At 47.0% G+C, this 10,628-nt stretch overlaps 2 protein-coding genes across 2 annotated transcripts; both read right to left on the bottom strand.

The window, feature by feature from the left end:
* Positions 1–4,125: 4,125 nt before the first annotated feature.
* LOC140222821 (uncharacterized) lies at positions 4,126–8,534 on the bottom strand. The gene is made up of 2 exons (XM_072293953.1): positions 7,854–8,534; positions 4,126–4,152 (listed from the first exon to the last, which is right to left on the bottom strand). The coding sequence occupies exons 1-2, from the start codon at positions 8,532–8,534 to the stop codon at positions 4,126–4,128; spliced, it is 708 nt and encodes a 235-aa protein (XP_072150054.1).
* A 1,393-nt stretch (positions 8,535–9,927) lies between these two features.
* Positions 9,928–10,314, bottom strand: LOC117856306 (uncharacterized). Its single transcript, XM_034738700.1, has one exon. It carries the CDS (start codon positions 10,312–10,314, stop codon positions 9,928–9,930), a length of 387 nt encoding a protein of 128 aa, XP_034594591.1.
* Positions 10,315–10,628: the final 314 nt, after the last annotated feature.

Genomic DNA, 10,628 nt, shown 5'->3' with positions numbered 1-10,628 from the left:
AGGCTTACATCATCAGACAAGATGACGAGCACACAGCCGCGCGTGCTATCTCGGGCGGCCGATGGGGAGGAGTGCCGGTAGGGTACGGTACGTTCGCCGATGGGTTGTGGCTGCCGAGGCCGGCGGTGGCGCAACAAAGATGGCGCCGGGGCGGGACGGGGCGGCACGGTAGAGACTGCGGTGCTCGAGGCATGGACTGCGTCGGGTTTGGGGAGAAGGAGCGCGTCGGGGCGCGTCGGCATTGTGGGGAGGAGGCCGGCGGAGGGGCGTTGGCGTCAGGGAGGAGGAGGGCAGGCGGAGGGGTGGCGGCGTCGTGGCCGCTGGGGAGAGAGGAGCACCGATGCAATGGGGGCGAGGCCCGACGACATCGCGGGAAGGAGGGCTGGCGCGTGAAGGGACGGTGTTGTTGCGGCCGTCGAGGAGGACGCGGCTGGCGGAGAGAGGATCGGATAGCGTGGCGGCGGCGGTGTATGATGCGCATGTAAGAGCTATGGGTATTAGATACCTTCTAGATTGACTCTAGTACAAGTGGGAGATTGTTGGAGGTATGCCCTAGAGGCAATCATATAGATGATGATATTCCATTTGTATCCATGATTTATATTGTGTTTCTTGAATATCCATTAAAGGCTACTTGAATTGATTTGCAATTATATGAATTGTATGTGAAACTCTTTACTTGTATGGTTATTCTAAAGTTATCCCTAGTCGGAGTTCATGTGAGGACACACATGAATATTAGACTAGTACATGTATTAGTTGATGACTATGTTTCACAAGTCATGGACATGGAGATGTCAAACTGATAATGTAGGCATATGTAGAGACATGTGCTAGAACTGACCCAACACGAGAAGTAGTTCTTTCTTTACACAACATGTACGCTTTGTCCTTAGACCTGAGATTGTCTCATGTACTCAAGATGTGGATGGACTTACTTAGGGGCCATCAAACGCTACACCGTAACAGGGTAGTTAAAAAGGTAGCTTTCGGGTTTGTCAGGAAGCATGCTGTGAGGCATGGTCAATCGAGATGGGATTTGCCCCTCTCTGATTGAGAGTGATATCTCTGAGCCCCTCGAGTGATCGGATCCAGAAATGTATGGCCATGCTACGTACGGTTAAGTTAACCTCAAAGGGATTCCGAATCACAGGATCAAGAAAGAGCGGTTGGCTTGAAGCTCGACCAAATATCGTGAGGCAAAGGGAATAGCATGTACGTGATGTTGTGACGGTTCATCTGATATGATCTTCATGTGCGTATAGGAGTTGGCACGTCTTGCTAGAGGCCGCTACCGACTATTGGGCCGAGTAGGAGTACTTGGGCCATGTCTATACGTATCCGAACCCATAGGGGTGACACTTAAGGGGCTGGCCCAATTCAGATATGATCCGAGTTGGACTAGGTTTAGAAGTACTAATGGGCCTCAAACCTAGAGGCCCGTCAGGAACCTCTATAAATAGAGGGGTGGGGTGCCCTAGGTTTTACACCTTTTTGGCCGAAGCATAGCCGCCGCGTCTCTCACGCTCTCGCCCTGTTGCAATTCGCAGACCTAGCAGTCCAGCTTGCGATGCTTCCTCCCTGCACGTGTGGATACCTTGGAGGTGTTGCACCTGCAGCACTTGGACAAGCCGCTGATGAGTCATGACGAGCTGCCGATGAGCCACGACGAGCCGCGGCACGAGGACGACCTTGTTGCACATCGACGAGCTGCTGAGGAGCTGCTTGACGTCGACGTGATCGACTACGTGTTCGACTACGCTGATCGACTTCGCTGCCCCGACATGATTCTACATCTTCTGCACCAATGCATCAAGTGGTAATCCTGTGATCCATATACGACAGTTTTCTTGATTTACACGGTAGAACGTTAGAACGCCTAACTCTGTTTTGCAGGATGGATGGATCTTGTGATCAGTTGGCCCCTTTATGTATGTGATGCATGTGTGTAACTAATTCGTGACCTCCGTGTCGCGTGTACGGCAACACGGCTGGAGCCATATGTGTTGTCACTTTAATGTATTTAATGGTCTGCGTACGAATATGTGATGATCCAAGCAACTATGTAATCTTCATTACTAGCTATTAGGTGCAATAGCATGTTCTAGTTCTTGGAGGACTCATCACCAGGAGGATGGTGCACATGGAACATGGAGATAGAGATCACCATGGTGAACAGGTTCTATGGAGATGGAGATCACCATAAGAAAACGGGCCATACTGTGTCACAACTGTGTGAATGCTATTCTTTATGTTTTACTTCCTGCATGATGTGATGTTAAAAGTAGAATGATCCCTCACAAAGTTTAAGTTAGTATGCCCTCCCAACTAAAACTTGCACCATCCCATGTCTTGTACAATTGGTGGTAGGTCTATGAAATTAGGGTGCCACTAGTTTTCCTTGACTAGACGGGTTTGAGTTGGACACTTACACGCATAAGGGTTGGTTTTCTTAACAAGGTTATCTTAACGGTTAAGGACCTTGGGGCATAAAAGTTGGGCACCGAGACATGGAGATGTCACCCAACAACAGGAGTCATATGTGATATGATTAGCAAGAAGTTGCTTACCGATCTACCTTCTTTGCTAGTGGTGATGCTAAAGCTCACTGGTAGACTTGTTAGTTATGGATCCTGAATCACTAAGTATCAATAGAGGGATATTGATTTTAGTGGGAGTAGATTCTATTAAATAGTTTAATGTGATTTGCTCTATCATGGATATGTTTTGTCTTAGTGTATTTTGCATTACTTTTGTTGTAGATTAAATGGCACCTAGCAACATCACACCATTTGCTTTGCATTCGGTCCTTGAGAAGGACAAGTTGAATGAAACAAACTACTTGATTGGATCCGTAACCTAAGAATTGTTCTTAGGGCTGAGAAAAAGGAAGATGTTCTAGACAACCCATTACTAGAAGAATTGTTCTAAACAAACCATGAGGCGCACGATATGATTGTGATGCTTAAAGACATGTTCCAAACACAGGCCAGGACTGAAAGGTTCAATGTGTCTAAGGCCTTTGTGGAGAGCAAGCTAGTAGAAGGCGCAGCAGTAGGACCACACGTAATCAAGATGGTTGGTTACACTCAACAGTTGGAGAAGCTTAAAACAGCAGAGGCTGACATTAAGAAAAGTGCTAGTAGCAGCCATGTGATGGCTATACAGAACAAGCCTAGCTTTAAGAAGAAGGGCTATTCTTGGAAGAAGAAGGGCAAGGCTGCCAAGCCAAACCCAGTGACCAAGGTTAAAGCTGGACCTGGACTTGCTCCAGACAAAGAGTGTTGTTATTGTCACAAACTTGGTCACTGGAAGAGAAATTGCAAGTAGTACCTAGCTTCATTGAAGAATGGCGGAAGTAAGAGTACTTCCACCTCAGGTACGCTTGTTGTTAATGTTATAGACAACATATTTCTCACTGATACAATTATTAATTCTTGGGTATTTGATGCCGGATCGGTTGCTCATATTTGCAATTTGATGCAAGGAATGATAAGAAGTAGAAGTGTTGAAAAGGGAGAAGTTGATTTTCACGTGAGCAATAATGCAAGAGTTGCTGCGTTGACCGTTGGGACGATGCAACTCCACCTCCCGTTAGGATTTATTATGGAATTAAATAATTGTTATTTTGTTCCTAGTTTAAGTCGAAACATTATGTCTCCTTCATGTTTGATGAAGGACGGTTATTCATTTGCGAGTGAAAACAATGCTTGTGTGATCTCTAAGATTGATATGTTTATGGATTTTGCACCCATTGTGAATGGATTGTTTGTTTTAAATCTTGATGGTTCACCTGTCTGTAACATAAATGCTAAAAGGCCTCGGCCTAATGATTTTAGTACTACCTATATGTGGCATTGTTGTTTGGGTCATATAAGTGACAAATGCATGAAGAAGCTCCATACTGATGGACTTTTAACTTAGTTTGATTTTGAATCATATGAGACATGTGAGGCTTGCTTACTAAGCAAGATGACCAAGGCACCTTTCATAGGTTTTCCTGAGAGAGCATTAGACTTGTTGAAACTTGTGCATACCGATGTATGCGGACCAATGAGCATGACAGCTAGAGGAGGGTACCAATACTTCATAATTTTTACTAATGATTTTAGTAGATATGGCTGTCTACTTGATGAGGCACAAGTCTGGAACCTTCAAAAAGTTCAAGGAATTTCATAATGAAGTTGAAAATTAGCGTGGCAAGAAAATTAAGGCCTTGCGATCTGATCGTGGAGGCGAGTATTTGAGCCATGAATTTAGCAATCATCTGAAGAGTTGCGGAATTGTTCCACAGCTTACGTCGCTTGGAACACCTCAAAGAAATGGTGTATCCAAGCGACGTAATTGAACTTTGTTAGACTTGGTTTGATCATTGATGAGCCAGTCGGACCTACCGTTATCATTTTGGGGATACACTCTAGAAACAGCAGCTTTCACACTTAATAGGGTACCATCTAAATCCGTAGTTAAGACACCATATAAGATGTGGACTGGAAAGACTCCTAGTTTGCCTTTTCTAAAGATTTGGGGATGTGAAGTGTTTGTCAAGCGACTTCAGTTGGACAAGATCACACCCAAGTGGGATAAGTGCATTTTTGTGTGATATCCAAATGAAACTTTAGGATATTATTTCTACAACTGGTCAAAGGGAAAAAAGTGTTTGTCGCTCGGAATGGGGTCATCCTAGAGAAAGAGTTTCTCAAAGGAGAAAAGAGTGGAAAGATAGTGCATTTTGAAGAAGTTCGAGATGAGCCAATCGGGCAAGAATCAACGAGTGATGCTAACGTAGCAGAACAAGTTAAGACACCCATGGCAAGAGAAACACCACCACAACCACGAAGATCGGCAAGACTCCACGAAATGTGGGAAATATTATTGTTGGACAATGATGAGCCTGCGACATATGCAGAAGCAATGATGGACTCAGACTCCGAAAAATGGCAAAGTGCCATGCAATCCGAAATAGAGTCCATGGGAGACAATCAAGTTTGGAACTTGGTTGACCCGCCTGATGGTGTTAAAGCCATAGAGTGCAAGTGGATCTATAAGAAGAAAAAGGACATGGATGGAAATGTTCATATCTATAAAGCACGACTTGTCGCAAAAGGTTTTCGACAAGTTCAAGGAGTTGACTACGATGAGACCTTCTCGCCTGTAGTGATGCTTAAGTCCATTTGGATTTTTCTAGCTATAGCTGCATAGTTCGATTTGAGATATGGCAGATGGATGTCAAGAGAGCTTTCCTGAATGGAAACCTAATTGAGGACGTGTATATGATACAGCCCGAGGGTTTTGTCGATCCGAAAAATGCTGGAAAGGTATGCAAGCTTCAGAAATCCATTTATGGATTGAAGCAAGCATCTAGGAGTTGGAACATTCATTTTGATGAAGTGGTCAAAGGGTTTGGCTTCACCAAGAACGAAGAAGAGTCTTGTGTTTACAAGAAGGTTAGTGGGAGCTCTCTAGTATTTCTAATCTTATGTGTGGATGACATATTGCTGATTGGAAATAACATTCCTAAGCTTGAGTCTGTAAAGACTTCACTGAAAAATAGTTTTTCGATGAAGGACTTAGGGAAAGCGGCATATATTCTAGGTATCAAAATCTATAGAGATAGATCGAGAAGGCTTATAGGATTAAGCCAAGATACTTAAATTGACAAAGTGTTGAAACGGTTTAACATGGAAGAGGCAAAGAAAGGGTTCTTGCCTATATCACATGGCATACATCTTAGCAAGACTCAGTGTCCTTCGACTGCTGATGAGCGGGATCGCATGAGTAGAGTGCCATATGCCTCGGCTATTGGGTCTATCATGTATGCAATTATAAGTACTCGCCCAAATGTTTCATATGCGCTAAGTATGACAAGCAAACACCAGTCTGATCCGGGTGAGAGTCACTGGATAGTGATGAAAAACATTCTTAAGTACTTAAGAAGGACTAAAGATATGTTCCTCATCTATGGAGGTGAGGAGGAGCTCGTTGTAACAGGTTACACCGATGCTAGTTTCCAAACCGACAGAAATGATACAAAGTCACAATCAAGATTTGTGTTCACGCTAAATGGTGGTGCTGTTAGCTGGAAGAGTTCCAAGCAAGAGATGGTGGCTGATTCTATGACAGAAGCCGAGTACATTGCGGCTTTGGAAGCCGCGAAGGAGGGTGTTTGGATAAGGAACTTCCTTATTGAGCTTGGTATGTTCCTTAATGCGTCCAACCCATTGAATCTCTACTATGATAATGATGGGGCTATTGCGCAAGCAAAGGAGCAAAAGGAATCACTAGAAGAACAAACACGTAATGCGGTGATTTTATCTCATTCGAGACTTCGTTAACCGGGGTGAGATCAAGATATGCAAAATACACACGGATCTGAACATTTCTGATCCGTTGACAAAACCACTCCCGCAGGCTAAACATGATGCGCAAGTAAGAGCTATGGGTATTAGATACCTTCTAGATTGACTCTAGTACAAGTGGGAGATTGTTGGAGGTATGCCCTAGAGGCAATCATAGAGATGATGATATTCCATTTGTATCCATGATTTTATATTGTGTTCCTTGAATATCCATTAAAGGCTACTTGAATTGATTTGCAATTATGTGAATTGTATGTGAAACTCTTTACTTGTATGGTTATTCTAAAGTTGTCCCTAGTCGGAGTTTATGTGAGGACACACATGAATATTAGACTAGTACATGTATTAGTTGATGACTATGTTTCACAAGTCATGGACATGGAGATGTCAAACTGATAATGTAGGCATATGTAGAGACATGTGCTAGGACTGACCCAACACGAGAAGTAGTTCTTTCTTTACACAACATGTACGCTTTGTCCTTAGACTTGAGATTGTCGCATGTACTCAAGATGTGGATTGACTTACTTAGGGGCCATCAAACGCTACACCGTAATATGGTAGTTAAAAAGGTAGCTTTTGGGTTTTATTAGGAAGCATGCTGTGAGGCATGGTCAATTGAGATGGGATTTGCCCATCTCTGATTGAGAATGATATCTCTAGGCCCCTCGAGTGATCGGATCCAGAAATGCATGGCCATGCTACGTACGGTTAAGAGTTAACCTCAAAGGGATTCCGAATCACAAGATCGAGAAAGAGAGGTCGGCTTGAAGCTAGATCAAATATCATGAGGCAAAGGGAATAGCATGTACGTGATGTTGTGACGGTTCGTCTGATATGATCTTCATGTGCGTATAGGAGTTGGCACATCTTGCTAGAGGCCGCTACCGACTATTGGGCCGAGTAGGAGTACTTGGGCCATGTCTATACGTATCCGAACCCATAAGGTCACACACCTAAGGGGCTAGAAGCCTAATTCGGATATGATCCAAGTTGGACCAGGTTTAGAAGTACTAATGGGCTTAGGACCCAGAGGCCCGTCAGAAACCTCTATAAATAGAGGGGTGGGGCGCCCTAGGGTTTTACACCTTTTTAGCCGAAGCATAGCCGCCGCGTCTCCCACGCCATCGCCCTGTTGCAACTCACGGACCTAGCAGTCCAGCTTGCGATGCTTCCTCCCTGCACGTGTGGATACCTTGGAGGTGTTGCACCTGCAGCACTTGGACGAGCTGCTGACGAGCCACGACGAGCTGCCGACGAGCCACGACGAGCCAACGATGAGCCGCAGCACAAGGACGACCTTGCTGCACGTCGACGAGCTACTGAGGAGCTGCTCAATGTCGACATGATCGACTACGCTGATCGACTTCGCTGCCCCGACGCGATTCTACATCTTCCACACTAGTTTGTCGAGTGGTAATCTCGTGATCCATATACGGCAGTTTTCTTGATTTACACGGTAGAAAATTTTTATTTTGCGCTAGCGTAGCCTACCTTGTATCCCAACAAGAGGATGCCTGATGGACTGCGCTTGTAGAGCTCCTCCCCGATGACCACGAAGGCCTTCGCGCGTCTGGCGAGGTGGCGTGCCTCGGTGACCTCATTGGGGAGGGTGCCCCACAAAAGGTAGTTGAAGTATGGTGTGGTCCAGTTTGGCTCAAGCATCAGGACCTTATGGTCAGTAGGGGCTTGCCTATTCCCCGGAGTCGGCTCCAAGGTCGGAACTAGGCCGCCTAAGCCCAGTGGGAGGTCAGGTGTCTTGGCGAGCTTGATTGATGGCTCGTAGGCATCGTTGACGAAGACCTCCGGTGGGGCGTGCTCCAGGCTCGAGGTGAGCTTTGCTAGGAAGTCAACGATGAGGTTGTCATGCCTAAGGATGTGGTGGAGCTCGAGGCCATCGAACTTTTCTTGAAGCTTCCACACCTCTTTGCTATAGACAATCATCTCCTCTTCGCGGCAGGAGTCCTCCTTCATAACCTGATCGATGACTAGCTCCAAGTTGCCCCTGATGTAGAGGCAACGGGCGCCCAACTCGGAGGCGATCTTGAGGCCATGGATGAGGGCCTCGTACTCTGGCACGTTGTTGGTGGCGAGAAAGTGGAGGCGGATCGTGTACTCGAGACAGTCCTCCTTTGTTGAGGTAAACACCACTCTAGCATCTACACCCACTACCATGAATGACCCATCAAAGTATATCATCTAGTACTCTTGACTGGTCGGGAGGGGCGGTGTCTGGGTTTTGGTCCACTCTATGATGAAATCAGCTAGGATCTGCAACTTAATCATGGTCCTCGGGATGTAGTCAATGTGGTAGCCCACGAGCTCTATTGCCCACTTGGCCACACCACCCAAGGCATCACGATTCTGGATGATCTCCTCGAGCGGCATCGATGTTACCACCATGATCAGGTGGCTCTCAAAGTAGTGAAGGAGCTTGCAATTGGTTGATGAAGTATACCGGCCTCTGCACCTTGGGGACGTGGCCGAGCTCTTCCCGCTCCACGATGAGGGCCGCGCTAACCACTGGGTGGTCTCGGCAATGTATAGCAGCAGATGCTCACTCAAGGTCGGTCAGGCCAAGGTCGGGAGCAAGGCTAGGAAGGCTTTGAGTTTGTCAAAGGCCTCCTGCACCTCCTCATTACAACAGAACTGGTCGGATTTCTTCAGTAGCTTGTACAGGGGCGTGCCATGCTCCCTGAGCCACGAGATGAAGCGGCTTAGGGAGGCCAAGCACCACGTCAGCTTCTAGGCACCCTTGAGATTAGTGATTGGCCCCAAGTTCTTGATTGTCACGATCTTCTCCAGGTTGGCTTCGATGCCATGCTCGGAGATGATGAATCCTAGGAGCTTGCCCTTGGGGACCCCAAAGACACACTTCTCCAGGTTGAGCTTCATGTTGTAGCAAAGAAGGCACTCAAATGTGTCCCTCAAGTTGGGGATGAGCAGCTTCATCTTGAGGGACATAATGATGATGTCATTGATGTATACCTCCATGGTGCTCTCGACCAGGTGTTCGAGGCAGCAGTGCATGCACCTTTATTATGTGGAGCCCACGTTCTTGAGTCCGAACGTCATCATGACATAGCAGTATGTGCCAAACGGGGTGATGAAAGAGGTCGTGAGCTGGTCAGACTCCTTCATCGCGATCTGGTGGTAGTCGAAGTAGGCGTCAAGGAAGCACAGGACTTCACATCGTGTGGTTGAGTCGACCACTTGATTAATGTTGGGCAAGGGATATAGCACCTTGGGGCATGCCTTTGTTCAGGCTCATGTAATCCACACATATGTGTCAAGAGCCGTTCTTCTTCTTCACCAGCATAGGGTTGGCCAGCCATTTGGGGTGGAAGACCTCCTTGACGAACCCGACTACTAGGATCCTAGCAATATCTTTGCCAATGGCCCTTCGCTTCTCGTTTTCAAAGCGGCTTAGACGTTGTTTGATAGGTTGGGCATCCAGCCTGATATCAAGGGCGTGCTCGGTGACCTCCCTCAGGATCCCCAACATGTTAGAGGGCTTCCATGCAAACATGTCCCAATTTTCACGTAGGAAGTTGACGAGGTCATCTTCCTATTTGGGGGACAGCACGGTGCTGATCCGCGCCACCTTGTTGGAGTCCTCGGGTTTGATCTGGACAGCCTTGGTGTCCTCCGTGGGCTTGAAGGCCCTTGAGGTCGAGGCCTTGTTGGAGTCTGGGGCCATCTCCTGCATGATCTGCTGGATCTCAAAGAACTGGAGATAGTGGATGGTCTGTGTCGCCAGCTCACAGTTCTCCACATCGCAGAGAAGTGCGAACTCATGGTTTGTGCTGACTGTGATCATGCCATGGGGCCCGAGGACCTCGAGCTTGAGGTAGGTATAGTTCGGGATTGCCATGAACTTTGCGTAGCACGGCCTCTCGAAGATTGCATGGTAGGATCCCACGAAATCCACTACCTCGAAGGTGAGGATCTCCATGTGGAATTTGGCCTATGTCTTGAACATGATGGGCATGTCAATCTGCCCTAGTGGGATTGCCTGTTTCCCTAGGATAACCCTAGGGAAGGGCACCCCATTCGTTCAGAGCTCCAACCTCAGGATCTTCATATCATCCAAGGTGGCAATGTCCATGATGTTGAGGTTGGAGCCCCAGTCCATAAGGACCAGGACAAGTGGGAATTGGTGATGATCGGGGCCACCGTGAGGGGGAGCCTCCCTGGTGCCCCGGTGTGGTTGGGGTAGTCCATCCTATCAAAGATGATAGCCATGTCCGACCACTTTAGGTAGGTCGG

This window comes from Setaria viridis, chromosome 5, assembly GCF_005286985.2.
Source record: "Setaria viridis chromosome 5, Setaria_viridis_v4.0, whole genome shotgun sequence".
Lineage (NCBI taxonomy): Eukaryota > Viridiplantae > Streptophyta > Magnoliopsida > Poales > Poaceae > Setaria > Setaria viridis.
Note: the sequence above shows the minus strand (reverse complement) of the source record. Positions and strands in the feature narration are given on the sequence as shown.

Bases quoted from the DNA above. Each gene is read 5' to 3' on its own strand.
- LOC140222821 (XM_072293953.1), bottom strand. From the start codon at position 8,534: ATGGTAGTGGGTGTAGATGCTAGAGTGGTGTTTACCTCAACAAAGGAG. The intron at 4,153-7,853 runs GTAGGCTACGCT...AACTTTTTGAAG, and splicing joins TCCTCTTGTTGGGATACAAG to GTTCCAGACTTGTGCCTCAT.
- LOC117856306 (XM_034738700.1), bottom strand. From the start codon at position 10,314: ATGGAGATCCTCACCTTCGAGGTAGTGGATTTCGTGGGATCCTACCAT.